The sequence below is a fragment of the Carassius auratus genome, chromosome 32, assembly GCF_003368295.1.
Source record: "Carassius auratus strain Wakin chromosome 32, ASM336829v1, whole genome shotgun sequence".
NCBI lineage: Eukaryota > Metazoa > Chordata > Actinopteri > Cypriniformes > Cyprinidae > Carassius > Carassius auratus.
Genome location: NC_039274.1, coordinates 8,958,604 through 8,977,515, shown reverse-complemented (window position 1 = coordinate 8,977,515; position 18,912 = coordinate 8,958,604). Strand labels below are relative to the sequence as shown.

The 18,912-nt window shown below is 39.1% G+C and overlaps 2 protein-coding genes and 1 long non-coding RNA gene across 5 annotated transcripts in view; 1 reads left to right on the top strand and 2 right to left on the bottom strand.

Annotated features, from left to right (window-relative positions):
- Positions 1-3: 3 nt before the first annotated feature.
- On the bottom strand, positions 4-13,691 carry LOC113051538 (protein CASC4-like). 2 transcript variants are annotated; one of them, XM_026215386.1, is made up of 10 exons: positions 12,799-13,691; positions 6,382-6,436; positions 6,023-6,125; positions 5,784-5,874; positions 5,549-5,690; positions 5,370-5,453; positions 4,919-5,227; positions 4,130-4,258; positions 2,838-3,005; positions 4-1,736 (listed from the first exon to the last, which is right to left on the bottom strand). In XM_026215386.1, exons 1-10 carry the CDS (start codon positions 13,123-13,125, stop codon positions 1,660-1,662), a joined length of 1,485 nt encoding a protein of 494 aa, XP_026071171.1. In that variant the 5' UTR covers positions 13,126-13,691; the 3' UTR covers positions 4-1,659. The 2 variants fall into 2 exon arrangements, with proteins under 2 accessions (XP_026071171.1, XP_026071172.1); XM_026215387.1 differs by lacking the exon at positions 2,838-3,005.
- On the top strand, positions 13,429-14,136 carry LOC113051541 (uncharacterized). The gene is made up of 2 exons (XR_003276914.1): positions 13,429-13,571; positions 13,656-14,136. It is a non-coding gene; the product is annotated as an uncharacterized LOC113051541 (long non-coding RNA).
- Positions 14,137-14,248: 112 nt separating this feature from the next.
- LOC113051537 (protein FAM189A1-like) overlaps positions 14,249-18,912 on the bottom strand; it is a 94,897-nt gene continuing 90,233 nt past the window's right edge. For both annotated transcript variants that reach the window (XM_026215384.1, XM_026215385.1), the window contains 4 exons: positions 17,621-18,283; positions 15,803-15,868; positions 15,375-15,697; positions 14,249-15,251 (listed from right to left, as the gene is read on the bottom strand). In XM_026215384.1, the coding sequence (XP_026071169.1) occupies positions 15,036-15,251; positions 15,375-15,697; positions 15,803-15,868; positions 17,621-18,283 (1,268 nt within the window). In that variant the 3' untranslated portion in view covers positions 14,249-15,035. The remainder of the gene's footprint in view (positions 15,252-15,374; positions 15,698-15,802; positions 15,869-17,620; positions 18,284-18,912) is intronic.

Below are 18,912 nucleotides of genomic sequence, written 5' to 3'. Positions count from 1 at the left end.
ATCTTAACTGTGTGCTAGCATTTATTTATTCATGCATTGCACATCGACAGGCAGGCAGTAAAAATAGAACCAGCACAAGGGGTATAAAATGAGAAGGAAAGGCACGTTCTGTTGTCATGGCAATACTGTTATCAAGCACTTTGGCGGAATTCCTGTATATTCCTGAATGAAGCGGATTTTAGTTCCATTCTACTTCAAATGCCATCATGATAAAAAGGCATTCCCTACATGTCTTAGAACAGAATATTTTGAAATGTGGTTAATCGAAGGCGAATACATACAAATTTACATAAATGTTCTTAATGCAAACAGATAGTAAAACTTTATACAGAATTTTTTTTATTGTTACCATAATGTAGTCATTTTTGTTTGTAAAGCAGCCTGGGACAAATTAATGAAGATTTCTGGGTGCGCTTCTTGATGCTCCTACTTCCCATACTTCAGTCACAGTGATAGGATTTGTAGTTTTTTCCCAAAACAGCACCCATTTATTTGAAATCTGGAGCAATTTGTTAATCATGATCCTTGGATTGCACTGCACAGCTGTGTAGAGGAGCCTAAACACCCATGTGACAGATCTCAAGAACAATCACAAGCTATAGGAGTACATTCAGTATGCCAACCCTACCAAATTTTGATTGATTATGAAACAAACACAAACAGGTAGGTCTATAATCATTATTTTCATTTGAGTTGAGCAATTTTACAGCATTCCTTCTCACACAGATTCCTCCTTATATGTACTGTACATCCACAGCTACCAGTAAGAAAGGAAGCAGGCCAACAGTTGTGATGAGTTTAGTCTGTGGCACCAAGTATTGCTTTTTTTCTTTTTCTCATTTTCTTGATGATCTACAGGCTGATTTACAAAGGCTGCCTTTGGCATGCAACAATGTCCTTACAAGACTCCGCGTGCACTTCTAAGTGCTCCTTCAGAATTAGAAACAGTAGTTACTCCAAAAAAAAAAAAAAAAAAACTCTGGCCATTCAGTGTCATTATGTACCAGACAGGTTAAAAAGTTGAACAGCAACTTAATTGCATCTTCCCATAGTTTACACGTCAGCAACAGTTGTCCAAAAAGAAAGGGAGATTATGCTTTTCAGCAGTTCTTTAAAAAAAAAAAAAGGAAAACTGGTGTTTGTAGAGGTCCTTTTCACCAGTAGTATCAATATGTTCCACTTTGTGAATCTAACAGAGAAATATTACTCCCGTATTATCCAATCACAGTAGTGTCCTCCAATCCCTGGAGAAGTTATTTTATTATCAAAAAAAAGAAAAAGGAAAAAAAAAAAAAAGGGCATTTGTACAACATAATAGTTCCAAATTCCAATTCTGGTACACCTGTGCTACAGATGGGGGCAAAAAGAACAACCTGAAAACAATACTCTCAAATCAGGTCATGTGCAAGCAAACATTTGCAGCAGATTATGAAATCACGGTCATATTTAAGTTGAATAAAAAACTAATCTGCAGTCACTGATTTCACAGCTGTAACCGCTGAAACTCGTTCCTCTCTGAAGACACTAAAATAGTTTGAATAGTCTGAATGTCTCCATTATACCAAAATTGCAGGTGAAATCCAAAGTTCCTTTTCCTGGCTTGGCTACTTCATTATCAGAAACATATAAAGCTCAACAAAGGATTTGTTAGGGAATGAACTACAGGACATCAATGGCTTGATGTCGCTTTCCATAATCCACAACCCTTTCACCTGGAGCCTCCCGATCTTCATCGTCTGAAAGATACAACAACAGAGATAATTACAATTCAGTGATCAATCACAGCAACGGCTGACTAACTAACTACCATAACTTTCATGGATAAAGAAACATATGCCTACAAACAGTGAAAGCTACTAAGGATAAATGCACATTGTACAATTTTTGGGAGTGACAACCACATTTAAATGTGTGAATCCTGTAAATTAGGGTAAATTAATGCAATTCATTCATACATGACTTAAACATATCATAACTTCTGAAAGTGCACAACAGTATTTTACTGTAGCATTACATAAAAAAATATAATGTCAAATATGAGAATGGCATTTAATATCAATTAAACAAACAAGCAAAAAAAACAAATTTAAACACTACAAACTCAACTTGGGAATGTATAGTAAATCGACCAGAAAACGTAACATTACTAAATTGTTTGAGTTATAGCATTTTACTGGTTATGAGGAAATATAATGCAGCTCTAATATCAACCATGGTACACACACACACACACACACAGAATGAAATTTACAGGATTAATTCTTGCACTTAAATAAGGTTGTCACTCCCTAGACTTTGCATTGTGAACATGACACAGTGTTTACAACTGTCAAAAATGTTAAGTGATACCAATGCAAAAATGGACAAGATGCAATAAGATGGCCCAATCTACACAGCTAAACAACTTTAAAAACAACTTCTTTAAAATATCAAAACCCTAGTGAAGAGGATTCAACACAGTTGTTACAGCTTTTACATGCACTGAAAACACAATAACTCTACACACAAACACGCTGATTAGTAAAGACAATGACTGGAATGAAGCATGCTGGGAGAGAAGGTTCAGTCTCATAACCACATGGTCCATTAAAGTTAAATAGCTCACATTCAAAAATTCTCATTCACTCATGCTCTCAGCACACTGAGGTGAGGGCTTCTTCCTTCACTGACCCCTTCCACAAGCCTTTCAAGCATTAGGCCAAATGAGCTGATGGTACTTCAGTATGCTGTGAGCTCATGATGACTGAACCAGCAGCTTAATTTAGCAGCGCAGCGACAGCAGAAGGGAGGGGGAGAGGAGACGGAATAGCAAAGCAGTCGCATTCCCCCTGGCTCACCTTGGACGTCTTCCTCCCCACCATCACCATCCTCTTCCTCATTGTAGGCCAGCTCGGCCTGCTTGTCCGCCTCATACTCACCCACGTTGCCATCATCCCCGTTATAGTCCGCCAGCTTATTGCCGTGTTGCGGATCTACAGGGGACTCATTTTCATCAAAGAAACGGCCTGCAGAGGCAGAGAAGGGCCCCATCAGGAAAGAGAGAGAAAGAAAAGAGAAAGAAAGGAACGAGCAAAATTTCAAAGTAGTAAAAGACAGGGAAAGAAGGAAATAGTAAAAGAAAGCACAGAAAGGCAGACAGATCAGAAGCATATTCACAAGAATAAAGAGCTAAGAAAGGACTACATGGAAAGTAACTGATTATGCCATAATTTAGGCCCAAAGGAAATCAAATCAACTGAGGACAACTGAGGAATGGAGCTGGTGGTAGATGAGCTCATAAAGAAAAATGGAGGGCTGGTTGGGATGGGGTAGATTGTGGTGTGGAGGAGTTTAGCAGAAAGTCAGGCATCGCAGTAATTAGCAGAGAACCCAATCTAACATACAGCTTTACAATATTTATTTCACACATATGCTCTGACTGGACTTCATATACACACACACATTCATCTGCTACCTCAGAGGAACTGATTTAAGGCTGTGAACTTGCTTGAATGGAGCCACCTTCTGTTGCATCAAAGCCCAGAGAGAGCCTTAAGGGGACAGTTCACCCAAAAACAAAAATCATTTACAAACCATATTTATTTTTCTTATGTGGAACTTGATGGAAAGAATTACCATCCACAGCTCGAACATTCTGCTAAATATCTCACTTTGTGTAATACGAAAAGCATAAAATCAGGTTTTAAATTACCTATATTTATGTGTGAGCTATTCTTTTGAGATGGAAGAGCCTAAAGACATGAAGGTAACCCATCAGCACCTTAAGGAAACTACCAACCACCTATATTTAAAAGGTGATGTCTGAGGTTAAGAGATTATGGGAATATCAGTATCCGGTTGCTGTGTGTCATGTGACACAGTTTCTGGGTCCAAACACTATCAGACAAATGTATGAATCGTGTCTGAAACACCTTTCTGAATTGTTTAAATAATAATGTCCAGGACACTATAAATGAATGGTACTCATAAATGTCTGTTGAGATAGTATTCTCTCTTGAAACAGAGTAGAGGCTTGGACCAGGAAACAGTATTTGATATGTCGCAACTTGGCAAGTTGGATAGCTGAAGCTTTGTCTCGTCATCTTCAGACACTCCACCCATCCCCATCTTTGTACAATTTAATACTCACTCTGACGGTGACGTGGAAGGTCAGCGGGCACATGATCTCTGCCATTGTGTGGGTCGATGGGTTTGGGAAGGACCTGAGCCGGGTTAGGAGGAGGATGAAGTCCAACTCCCTCTGCCTTTAAACCCTCAGCTAATGAAACGGGCAAAGAAACAATGCTGGATATTAAAAAGTTAAATTTCTATAAGTAGAGGTCTGTCACTTAATGGTGTGACTCTAATCTCCTTTATTTCCATGTGAAAAAACAAAACAAAAAAAAACAGTAAAAGTAAAAGTGTAAACTTCAATTAATGACCGGGTCACATTGAAAATAAGAAAGATGAAAACATGACAGCTTCTCCACAGCAATGGAAAGAAAAAGAAAGGAGACACAAAAAAAAAATAATAATACGAAGCTCAGATGGCTCCCCCAGTACAAAGAAATCCCAAAGCTATATCTGCATTGTCTAAAGGAAATACCAGTGTTTGAGCAAATGATGTTTTGATACAGCTTTTGGTAATATCATAAAGAAATTGAGAAATTTGATGTAACAAAAAAACAAAACAAAAAAAACAAACATTGCAGCTATAGTAATGAAGTATTAATGAAAAATACTATTAGAAATAGATGAAGAGTCATTTTAATAGTTTGGCCTTGTGTGCCCTGCAATAATGTAATCCTTACTGCCTGCTATAGTAGCTGTGTGTGTGTGTGAGTGTATCTTTGTGTCCTGTATCACATTTCTAAGACATCCAACAATTGAGAAGTGTTAGTATGAGCAATATAAGCACAGATAAAACATGACCTCTCACCTCCCAGCTGTCTGCGCTGCTCCCCAAACTCATCTGCCTTTATGCCTGCCTTATTATCTTTGTCAAACAGCAGAGGTTTGTCTTCCATCGGCTTTGGAACCTGCTGCTGCACAGGTACATCGTTGTTCCCCAAATGCAGGTTTTCATCATGGGGCATGGCTGGTCGGTCCAACGGTTGCCCGCGGGCCAAATCATCCCCTAGTCTGGCACCAGCTCCAGCTCCAAACCCTGCCCTGTCCTCCTTCAGCAATGCCACAGCTTCTGCGGGCTCCATGTGCTTCTGCGGCGTGATGGCCGGCTTCTTTAGCGCTGGAGAAACATGAGATGGGAATAAGAATCACAAACTTTTATTTTCAGCATGCTTTAGTTTATTCTCTACGTTGCTCATCAGTAAAATGACTATTCAGTAGTTCATTTAAACCTTCTAGAGATTTTCTTTGTGATTACTCACCAAACTGTGCATCTTCTATCTTGCCTATTTCACTGTCCTCAATGCCAGGCATGCCAGCATCGCTACCAGGTTTACCAATATCATCTTGCGTGTATGTGATAAGAAAAAAGCAAGAGAATTAGATTTTTTTTTACAACCAAAATGTTTATGCATCTGCTTATTGAGGTTTTTTCCGCTACCTTTAAGACCTGGACCCTCATTTTGCTGTGCAGCCACTGTGTGGCGCTCTGGAGTGTCCACCTCTTTTCTTTTGATGGGTTGAACTAGATCCGCCTCCACCTTCTGACCCCCTGTGTCCACTTTATGATTCTCTAATAAACTCTGCAATGAGGAAGTTGTTTTTGTTTTATGCAAAATACAGAGTAATAGTGGAGACAAGTTAGTTTAACTGTATTCAAGTCATTCATATCCCACCTGTCTGAGTTTTGCTGCCTTTTCTTCTACACTTTTCTTGCTCTCTTCATATTCTGCCTTCAGCTCAGCTATTTGTCGGCCACACTGCAAGCTGCAATGCACATATTACATTCTAGATTTATATTTGCATGATCAACTAGTCTGGTCATTTTAAACAATCCTTAATGTAGAAATGGAAGTGCGTAGAAAACAAGACCCCTTTTTCTGGGCTCCTCTCTTCCACCAGGGATCATATTCACCTCTCGTACTCTAGCTTCTTTTCCAAATTGGTGCTGTTTTTCCGCACTTCCCTCAGTTGGTCTTCCTGTCGGATGACCTCCTGCCTCAATTCCTTCACTTGCTCTGTAAATGTGTACACACACACATGCTTCAACCAAAACATGACCATGCCCCATTAAATCAGCAGTCCAAAAACATGATCAAGCCAGCAGGATACCATGATTGGTTTATATCAGTGTGGAGTAGAAAGAAACAACACTGTACAAGAAAACTATAGTCTATACCAAAAATAGTAGTGTGTGTCACTTGCATAACCCACCACAACCCTATTCCACTAACTCAGAGGCGAAAGTAGCTCCCCCTAGCGAGCATTTCTTACCTTCCAATCTGTGAATCTCTGACATCTGGGTGCTGATATCATTTTGCATCTTATTCTGGAAAGCACAAAAAAAAAAAAAAAAAAAAAAAAAAGTGAAAACAGGAATGCAATATTATACAAACAAATTCAACCAATTCAATAACTTTGAGTATCTAAAAGCAACAGCTACAACTAATTTGCTATTTAAAACTTAAAAAATTAGTTGATTCTGACTACCTTAAACACCTCTGATTGGCAACTGGATATCACTGTTCACAGAAAGCGATATAAATGTCTACTAAATATGGTAATACATATTGACTTGGTACAGAAGTACTAACGCCTACTTTTGACAGTAGTCAAAAGTTACTGAATTACTGAAATACTTCTCTTAAAGTTGACCACTGGATAGAACATTGGGAAACACATCAATGTTCACACTGTCAAAAGTCAGTAGTCATGTACCAATCTTGCGTAGGAACCCTGTTAATTTTTATACAACTGTTTTCTCTCTTAGATTGTACTTTTCCCCCAATTTCCACACTTAAAATAATTAACCAACTTTTTGAATGCTATAGTCAAGGTTTGATTATTAGTCAACAAGCCACATTTGCAGCTGTTGGTGAATAATCTCTAAATCTAAACTATATAAATATTTCAAAAGTCTGGGGTCAGAAAGACTTTTTAGCATCTACCAAAATGGAAGCTAACTGCAACAGCCAGACCTAAAATTCACCCCTACAATAACTCGTACCACACTCCTAGTGCTGATTCAACTGTTAGGCTGATCAGTCACCTGATTTAAAGTAGAAATGAATGGAGGAATCACACACAGGAGAGGGGTCAGTAATTAAAGCATCAATCTCACCCTGTGGAGAAACTAGCCAGAACCTTTATCATCAGTAAGTGAGAGAGCAACAGAAGCTCACTGCATCACTTCCACTCTTGAGTCTTTTACAAGATCTGGCTCAGGGTAACAACCACTCACAGATCCACAGACTTGAGAACTGATCTTCATCCATAATTGGGACCATAAATAAATCTAAAGTCAATATAAAGTGGCTGTTACATACCAGGACGAAGGCAAGTACTTGGAAGAGACACATTTTTTTCCCCCAGCCTATTTGAATTACCATTCACAGATGGGCTAATGCACAATTTGCACTAGGAACATGCATTAAAGTAAACAGGGCACATTTTGATGCATGTTTACTTTGCGTTCACCTTTTTAAATTCAACATTTGAGCATGCTGACAAATTGATCAGCATAACATCCAAATACCACTGGCTGCAATTACTTAAAAGTAATATTCATCATTCCATCAATTTGATCCATCAGGTTGTACATTTTCTGTAACCATCCTATTTTTATCCATCAGCAAAATAATGCATAACAATCTAAATAAACCATTTAACAAAACTACTTTATAAACAAATGGTGCCACCACAGCTAATTGCACAGTTTGCAATCTGACACCACAAAGTATGAGAACAGAAGCATCTGGAACCTCAAAAATGTTCCTGTGGCTCAGTGGTAGATCACTGCATAAAAAAAGTTCAATTCCCAGAGAACACACATACTGGTTAAATAAATAAATACAAATAATATATATATATAAAAAAGCCTGGATGCACTGTAAGTTGCTAAATGGATAAATGTAAAATGGAGCTCAAGTGGGCCACAAACTTCAATACAGAGATATTACTTTTTTGCAAAGGGTCCTATGCCTCACAGGTACACTATTTCCTACAAGATAAAATATTTACTAGAATGATTAATTATTCAAAAAGTATATGGCTGATCTTTGTTTCACCATAAACAACCTGAAGAGCCAAATGCGATGATCTTTCATAATAAGGTTGGTACTGTTCAGAGAGAGAGAGAGAAAAAAGGAGATACGTTTCTTTACTGACAACCATTCACTAGTAACCAAGATTTCAGACTAATTTTTATTAACAACATTTGAATGAGTATTTTATAGTTTGCCAGTGCTAAATTTATTTAGAAAGCCCTTGACAGGTTAAACCGGTCGTGTGCTCTCAAGTTTGCACCTCGTCTGAGCAACTGCCATTGAGATGAATGGGAATGCTGATAGTTGATTTTCTCCTTGGACAGACCATAAAGCAAAAGTGAACAGGAAAGTACAAGTCAATAGGTGTGTCTGTGTGTGCATGAGGTCTCCACCTTTGGAATACAGAACAGGAAACAGGATGACAAATGTGTCATTCCCAGTAGGGAACAGATCCTATTCTTAAACCCAGTGACACATGGATAAAATGGGGTATGAAATGACACAATGAAAAGGTGTAAAATTGCAATCTCTTTAAGATGCAAGCATAAAAGTGTTTTATATTGATCAGTTGAGGAGAATATCATAATGTAGCTTCAGTTTATCAAAATGTGTAGTATTGATGGGTATTAAAGATCTAACAGCTTTAAGACAATCCACTTACTGAGTTTTGTATCATTTTAATGAAAATATTCCAGCACTTTTTCTGTCAAAAGGAAACGTAAAAAAAATAAGAAAAAAAAAATATATATGCCTGATAAGAGAAAGTATAGCGAAACACAGGACACATGGTTTAATTCAACATTTTTTGTAACTTCAGACTGGTTGCAAAGCTTCAGGGTGCCTCCTAAAATGAGAAGACGTTTTACAAGTACTGCTATAGGCACTGAATGTGAAAGAGTAATAATCTGTGAAGGGGCCTGATTGAGCAATATGACCAAAGATTTGATGCAGCATGGCATCAGTCTGTAAAGGTACAGGGCACCCAAATCCACATGGAATATCAATGCTCATATATCCCGTTCCTCTTTCCAGGTAGACAAAAACCTAGGCAGAAATGGGTCTTAAACTGGAACTTCTGCAACAATGACTTCTTCCACATCACCCTCCTCACACAACAACCAAGATGATTGATTCATTTACTGTAAACCATACAGTGACTATTTAAAAGGGACAATGGACAGTCAGAGACTGTCCCAGAATTAGCTACAGGACTAAATCAGCCCTGGGCACACAGATGGGCCCTGACCATGAGCTCTCAGCGGTGTCACACAACCACAGGGAAGCCCACGGCTTGAATCCATAAAAAGCACTATGGCAGGATGCTCTCTGTGCTGTCAGCTCACAATTTTAGTGCACTGATGTTAATGGTGCGTAGGATATTATCAAGACTCACAAAGACCAATTTAACTCAAACCAGGGATCCCAACAAACAAACAAACAAAGAAAAATAAAGAAAAAAAAATGTAGGCGCCAAACTATCTTTTTAGGTGCCACAGAATAAACGTGCTTTATTTTTTTTATTATTATTTATTTATATACATTTTAATATTTCAATCAAACTGTCATGTATTTAGGTCTCATATTTTCTTGACTTTATCAGCATTTGAATCTATCGTCTTGTAACTAAAGTTCTTTTCCAACTTGAAATATACAGTCACAAAGAATTATTCGCATCTCAAAACACTTGAACATCGAATTTGCTTATTTTTGCTCTTGTGCCAACAAATACATACAAAATGTGTCAAAACATCCACCTTGGCAATTATGCTAGAAAAAACTGTCAGTTATTTCTTAAGTTAAAGTAAACAGATTTGAGGAAAAAAAAAATGGGATGTGTATTATATTGAATACGTTCATCGTCTCTTAAAGTGACCACGCCTAATTTAGTTACTAGCTGCTGTAATGTTAATCCTAGAAAATGAAAATCACTCACTGCTCTTGACTGAATTACTTTGTAGTTTTAACGTCAAACCAAAATTTATTCAGACACCAGATATAATTTTTGATATATATATAGCAAAACTGTAATAATGTGAGAAATGTTGAAGTTGTCTGAATAAATGTAGGTTTGATTGTATATTTCATTTTTACATTGAAGACTATCTAGTGCTATTTTACATTTAATTATTTGGCTTCTGTACCTTGACACCTACAAACTTGAAAAAAACAAACATTGTGTAAATAGCACAAATAAATAAAAATAAACCAACATACAAATTAAGCAATTTCAAACACTGGTACAACCTTCACCGGGTCCCCGCTGACCCCAGCTATGGCCCTCACGCCTGTTTCACACATAATCCGTCTGCTGTCGCTTATGCAGTCCGTGTACGTATGTGGTGCAGCACAGACTCGATGTGCTTTCACACAGGACGCGTTTGCAGATCGCTACTTGGTACATAAACGATCGCTGCACTGCTGCAGATGCAACGCTCCTGGAACACAACTGGAATCCATTAACATGGGTGCGTAAAAAAAAATATGCAACGCATACGCACTGCAGACGGAGTATGTGTGAAACTGGTGTAAGGTTGTTTGCACCTTGTGTAATGTAGAATTACGTTACAGCTTTTTCAAGCACTTTGTGCTGTATTTTGTAAACAAGAGAGGAGACCCTTTTCTAATGCACCACCTAGCTTGATAAAACCCTTCTCAAAGACTTACTGTTTGTCAATTTTATTTGGGTAACGCACATATTCTAAATGACTTCGGCAGAATTTGAATGAGCCATTTTTATCTAGATTAATTTCAAGATCACAGTGAGATTAATCTAGATAAAAAAAATGAATCTATGCCCACCACTAATACACACACACACACACACACAGATTTTATTAATTTTCCTTTACAATTGTAAAAATCTGTGAACAGAATTCACATGGGAAAAGTCAGTGTTGCCATCTGTGATGCAACCTGCTGACTGAAAACATCACACAAAAGAAAAACTGGCTTATCTGCAGCCACAACTAGTAGAACAGGGAACAAAGAGAACAGTTAATATCAGCAAACTGCCTACTTCTTTTAAAAAAATATGTTATCTGCTTTTAAATGCACTGTGTATATGTGGGATAAGATAACAGGGAAAAAATCTGGTCAGTGAAACATTTATACTATACTTCCTGAAATACTGAACAAGGCACTACGCATTAGACAAGACAATTGCCTATTAAACGGTTTACCTTAACTAAGTAACACTAAACAAATCCTTCTTCAACTGACCAAAGGGCTAAATGAACAGACTTTCAGCATGTGCACTAATCATAAGAGAGACACTGCCATGGTTAGTCTTTGTTTCAGACAAGGCCATCTGGAGTCATTATTCGAACCATCTATCCATGGAGAAAATAAACCTACAGAATGCCGTTATATATGCCTAACATCTGCAACTCTGAGAAGCATTATATAACGGTGGTCGATGGTCAGCGCTGTGGAGCATGTCAAGTTGATTTATTTGATCACAGGACCTCGCCAAGTGTGGAATTACTTTCATCAAAATTCTCTTACTAAATGAGTTTACAAAATGGAATTACTTTTGATCAAATTAATCAGTGAAATGGAGTTATCGTAATATCACAACCACAATGAGAAAACGGATGTCCACAAAGCAGTCGACTGAGGAAACACAGCTGTGCATCACTGCATTCAAGACTGCAGGTAAGCACAGCTGAGAGCTTCAAGAGACCTTATCTGATAGTGAAATCATCTTGAGACATAAGCTTCCTTTAGGTTTCCTCGAGGGAGAGTGCTTTAAGAACAGAAAACACAAAGCGCTGTAAGGAAACACAGTTAGCTTTGGGTCTCTGGAACTCTATTTATATCAGACTGAGGAGCCAACTTTCATCCGAGCATATGCATATTATTGTGTTTCTCAACATTAACATCTGAAACAATATAAATATAAACTTAAGCATTCTTGTAAACTCAGTCAGGTGTAGCTAATCTTCTCTCAATGGCACACAAAGCCATTTGACTTTGAACTGTGATCAGCTGTGTTCATTTTTTTTTTTTTTTTTTTTTTGAAAAAAAGAGCTTTCCTGGAGCATTTCAGTCCGTGGTAGTGCAACTGAAACAATCAACTGTGGGTGGCAGGGCACTGTCAAAAGATCTCTGGGATAAAGTTGTGGACAGGCACAAGTCAGGAGATTAATAATAATAAATATATATTATATATATATATATATATATATATACACACACACACACACACAGACATAAAGGATTTATCAATGCTTATAAGCAGAGTGAAGCCTATTATTACTAAGTGAAAGGTATTTGGTAAAACACAGACCCTCCTTGGAACAGGACGTCTCTCCAAACTGATGAAAGAGCAGGAGGAAACTGTTCAGAGAAGGGACCAAGAGGCCTAAAGCAACTCTGAAGCAGTTGCAGGAATTTAGTACAAAGAGAGGTCATTGTGTGCATGTGACAACAATATCACAAACTCTCCACAATTGTGGCTTGTAATGGGAGGGTTGCAAGATAAAAATGCCACTTATCAAGAAAGGAATGAACCAAAACAAACAGCAAAACTGAGCACACAGTGGTGAAGGAGAAATAGGTGAATGTCCTTGCATGGCCCAGTCAGAGCCCAGACTTAAACCCAGTTGAAAATCACGGACCCTCGTGGTTAATTTCTCTCACCCACCTTTTCATCGAAGCAGGATTTGACCAGCGCATCCCTGGCCTGTAGTTTGCTCTCCAGCACGCTGTAGTCTCCGTCCTTTTGATCGATCTGTTTCCGGTGCGTGTCCACCTGCATCATCAGCTCAGAGTTTCTCTTCTCCAGGCGCGAGCGCGCCGCGTCCGTGCGCTTCACCTGCGTCTGCATCTCGGCCAGTTCGTCCAGCAGCCGCCCGTGCTTAGTGGACACACTCCAGTAGTTAAACGACAGAATAACGATTATCACCAATAACGCAATCAGAATGAAGGACGGGAGGCGACCTCCACGTCGATTCGCGCTGAAGCCGATCATCGTGTAATCGAACAGACGCACAGATCACGATCCCTCGCAAAAACAAATAAACAACTATTGATGTGGCCACTTCTCTGCTAAGTTATCTATCTTGATAGATTTGTGGTCTTCCGCATTCGGCTTAACGTACAGCAACGTGTCCTGAAGTTGGTCACACAACTAACGTTACTTGACGACTCCACCGGATCCCTTCCGCACAGTTGGCGACTTCAAGCTTTTCCTTGTTTGCATTCATGCAACGCCACTGTCGGTAGATCAAACACATCAACACACACAGGCGACGTGGCCTCTGACGCGCGTTAGCGGCGCACAGCCATGAGCTTTCCGTTCTCCGCCTGATCCTACAGCACTCGATAACGCATTTTTAATCAGTTACGATCATCTCCGCAGATCCACCGTCGTGCTCGTGTGATAAATACACTTCTGAATAGTCCGTTCGGCTGTATGTGATCTATAACCTCGCTAAAGTAGCATGCGTGTATCTGGTGGAGCAACAGTCGTGCGTTAGCTTCAGTTCAATAACGCGATAGCGATTTCTTCTAAACACACAATGACAAAGACACAAAGCCAACCCGAAATTGGACATGTAAACAAATCTATTACCATTAGCAACGAAGCACTAATAAGCTATTAGACCATTAGCATTACATCTGACACCGCTCACTAGCAAGGCCTGATTCACAGTATTCTGCACATGCACAACAATATGCACCAGATATAAAACAACACCGTATAAACAGCTGAAATTATGCGTTTAAGGCATCCCTGAATGCAATTCCATGCAGATTAGACTATACATAACGTTACACCGCTAGCTTTAGAGTTCGGTTATACTGTAACTCAACTCCAGCCTTCCTATGTTCTCGTTCCTGCGGTATGCATTCGCAAACACCGTGTTTTTGTATAATTTAAATACATAAGTAAACACGTCAGCAAAAGATCAGATTTCGTGTCCTCATCTTCTTGTATATCTAACTGCCAGGTTGGATGTATTGATAAAATCCGGAAAAATGTCTTCCACTGTGTAAAGTGTAGAGAAACGTGATTGACAGCTACAACAACCAATCCGTGTACACAACAGGACACTTTAAACGAATCTGATTGGCTGTGGGCGTAACTGCTTCTTACGTTCAATTTTCATTGGACGCTCAAATAATAAGAGAAGGTGGGGTATACAAGGCACTAGAATGAACATTCTCGTTAGCCAAAACGTCATATTTATGGGAGCCCTACCTATCCCGGAATGTTGCTCATGATGTCTGCTCTTTGTTTGGGGCCTATTACTATAAGTCTAAGCACACACAAACATTCAATACCCTGTTAGAGTTGCACTTACATAACTCAATCAAACAATGACTTGAGGGTCTTAATAAAACAGTAGTTTTTAACAACAACATCAAAAAACAAAACAAAAAAACAATAGGAACAGACGCATTTTTATTTTTCAGTACAGAAAATAATTACACACTGAGGTAAATTGAATAATCCAGCTTTATAAAGGACTCAGTCCTGCAGTGGCACACAATGACCAAGTATATCCATTAATTCACATAATATTTGCAGAAGCTGTGTATTAAATTAAACAAGAATTATAAGAAAAAGGTTTCATGAAGAGGTTAATCCATGTTGTCATCGTCTATAGTCTATTATAGACCCACTCTCGTATTTACCACAGTAGCAAATTCACATAAATATTTTACCCTTTTTCTGACAATAAAATAAAAATATATACCCCTGCAGGTAAACGCTGGCGTTTCTTTATTTTTGTATATTTTTACATATGAGAGAGCATAAAAGTTATCCATGATAACTGTTTTTTGTTTTTCAAGAGCTACAGTTTTCTGCTGATGAGAGTTAGGACTTGTCCTTGGCACATATTCAGAGGAAAAGAGTGTTTGTAGTCTGGAGGGTCAAAGTGTAGTTTCTCTGCATACACTGATGTGGCTTTGAGGCTGGCGTGGAGGCTGATGATCCAGGGTAGCAGGGACATCCGTCTGACTAGATCCTCTGGGGGGACGGCACAAGGATGAAGACGGGGAACTCAAAGCTCCACAGCTCTGTAAATGCAGGTCTTCGTGAGCATGCTTCCTCTGGCTGCCCATGATCTTCTGTGACTGTGTCATCAACTGTGTGAAAGATAAAACAATCATCCCCAAAGTAATTCAGTTGTGATATTTCACTCTCAACTATCAAAGCACACATCAGATGGTAAATACAACATATTTTACACCAAAATATGCCAAATTCACCTGATCAATGATACTTGCGCTAAAAATGGCTTCCTCCATGTGTTTCTCATCAGATTTAATCACACATTTAATGCTGTTGACCACTTGCTGGACCTCTGGAGGTAGACTGCTGCTTGAGTGTTCCAGGAACTTGGCCACCAGCACTTTGGTGTCTTTGTAAGTTTTGAGGTCTGCGAGAGACTGTGGTCGTTCTGTAGACATTGAGTGAGGGATGTGAGGTTTGAGTTGGATGTCCACATTTCCACTGTCCTTCTGCTTCTTGCCCCCTAGGTTGCTTTGTTTGGCAGACGGGTGTCTGTCGCTCTCAGAGAGCTCCGTACATGCTGTTAAAAGCAATGCATTCGTTTGTTTATTCTAATAACCATCATTTTACTTGAGATGAATAACTGTATATTTTGAATACTGTGTTACAGGGAAATAAGGTGAACCTTGATCACAGGGAGTCTGTGGGGAGTCCTCAGGTGGATGTTTAGAAGCAGGAGAACAAGGGTCACCTGCAATTGAAGTCACATGCTCAGATTGCTCATGGGTCATTAATGACTTAATATGACGCTGTATTGTATGATATGCAAATATCAAATATTTTCCCCTAACTATAAAGCAATGATTGTATAAATTCAGCTAGTTACACAGATGTGGTTTACATAATGAGCTTAATGTGGTTTATTGTCTTTGGTTTATCTAAACCCCAGATAAACCAAAATTTCCCACTTGTAGTTATGAAACTGAGCTTGCACTGATTTTAGCTATTAAACCATGCACTTAAAAAACTTCAGTCCTACTTTTGTGACTTTAAAGGGATACTTCACCCCAAAAGGAAAATGTTGTCATTAATCACTTACCCCCATGTCATTACGAACCTGTAAAAGCTTGGTGCCTCAAGCAACAAGCTTTAAGCACCAAGCTTGAGGCCATACACATAGAAACAGTGCATCCTTGTGACGTGGCTGACACAGAAGAGCGTAGGCATATGGGACAGTCACAAGCCTCCCGGTTTTCATCCAAAATATCTTAAACTGTGTTTCGAAGATGGAACAACATGGGGGTAAGTGATTAATGAGAATTCTCATTTTGGGTTGGAGTATCCCTTTAAGCCTGCTTTGCAAAAGGTGTACAATGTAAAAACGATATAGTGTTAGAATGTAATAATTGCCAGTCTAATCATCTAATAAACTGAATAGCACTTGCCTCATTAAATATTTATGCACTTCCTCAGTCACAGAAACTTTTAGGCGTTGTATTTTGTTTCAGCATTTGAGGGAAAAATCTGAAGTCAAACACTGACAGAGCAAATCAGTTGAGGTAAAATTTATAAGTACCACGGTGGTCCAAAAAATCAGGAATAAACTGACGTTCAAAAATACTATAACAAAATACAGTAAAAACAGTAATATTGTGAAATATAAATTTCAAATAAAAAATTTTTTCTTTGATGGCAAAGCTGTTTTTTTTTCTTTTGAGCTATTACTGAAGTCTTCAGGGTCACATGATCCTTTCTGAAATCATTTTAAAATACAGAGATCTGGTGCTCAAAAAACATTTCTTATTGTTAATGTTGAAAACAGTTGTGCTGCTTAATATTCTTGTCTAAACTTTTACTTTTTTAGGATTCTTTGATGAATAGTTCAGAATAGTCCAAAAGTAAAGCATTTATTTAAAAATAAAAATATTTTGTAATATACTGTAAATGTCTTTCACTTTTGATAAATGTAATAAATCCATATAAGCCCAACTGATGCACAAGAGTGAGACAAACGGCTATTGAAAGAGGTCAGGCAATGGTTTGTAACCCGAAGGTTGTGAGTCTCAGGTCTGGCAGGGATTGTTTGTGGGGGGGAGTGAATGTACAGAGCTCTCTTCCACCCTCAATACTATGACTGAGGTGAGACCCTTGAGCAAGGCACTGAACCCCCAACTGCTCTCCAAGCGCCACAGCAATAAGGCTGCCACTGCTCTGGGTGTGTGTTCAGGGTTTGTGTGTTCACTGCTGTGTGCACTTCGATGGGTTAAATGCAGAACACAAACTCTGAGTATGGGTCACCATACTCGGTTACACGTCACTTCACTTTTTTTCCACATTAATACGGCAAAAAAGAGCATTAATTTGGGGTTTACAAATGTAGAGTGTGAAAGATGGAAAAAGCTAAGCTAGGATTCTGTTAAGCTATGATTTAGAATGAATGCATTGTTAACACTTCAGTGTGAAAAACCATATAGCTCCACAGAGAGAAAAAGAACTCACGTACTTCTAGATATGGACGTACAGGATATGGGTTCACTAGTGGAACGCACAATCCTCGCCAGCTTCCGATACCCTTTGGAGGTTCGGAGTGTGCGGGGCCGCTCACGTTGGCTGGGGTTGATGAGGGCAGAGGTAGCATGGGGCTGTGAGGAAGAAGATGATGGGGACCAGACGCTGAAGCATAGCCGGGTTCCCCGCAGTTGAGCGGTGGGTGACGGGGAGGGGCAGGTGGAGGGGGTCAAAGCAGAAGCAGCGGCAGAAGAAGAGGTCACTGCTGAGTTGGAAGCACATTGGGATGGTGTGCTTGGAGGGAAAAGAAGGGTAAGCTTCTTATTGGATCGTTCTCTGTGCTGTGTGCAAGACATGGGTTTAACGCCTGTAATCTTCTCTTTCTCAGGCACGTTAACAGCATCGGGAGACAACTGGGAAGAGTGGAGCTTCGAATCCTGCGTGTGCTCCAGGCGAGCAGGGGTCTGCCGTCTCAGGGAAGAGTGGGTGCTGTGATCCAGACTTGTGCAGCTACCGTCAGTAGGTACAATGCACAAAGTGCCATATGGAGAGGAATCAGAGCCTTGTACTTCTAGAGAACACAGGTCTTCTGAGGAACAGCTGTGATCAGCGATGTCTGCAGTCTCGGACACCATAAGGGAAGCACTATCAACAGAGGCTAGGGGAACAGAGACCATATTATTGTTATAATACTTACAGACAATGACTGGAGGCTGTTGAATGAGTTAAATGTGTGTTTTGTCTGTACAATATAATGTATATAATTAGTAAACAACCACAATCCCATTCAAAAATTTGAGGTCTGTCAGATTTGTAATGTTTTTGAAAGAAGCTTCCTATGCTCAAAGATGCATTTCTTTAACCAAAAATACAGTAATATTGTGGAAAATGTATTGAATTGAAATGTGAATTCATTTTTAGGCTTGTGAATCTTGTGTTTGCTTGTGTTGCCGTTTGTACATTTATAAAATTGTCAGTTTTCCTCATTAAGTCCAAAGATGTGGTCTCATTAGACAATACCATTTGCATTGTTCAATTGATATGTATAAAGCACAGCTCACACAGATATCAGTTTCAAACCAAGAAACATTCTGTCGGTCAGTGACCAACTAGAACATGAGCAAAATCTGTGCGACTTACTTTTCTCTGCTCCAGGGCCTAGATTTTGCTTTGGAAAATGATCATACTGATCATACAGATTCCTACTACAATGACTGGATTTCGCTCACAAAATTTCACCAAGCACTGGCAAATGCGACCATACCTTAAGTCTGACGTTGAAAACCG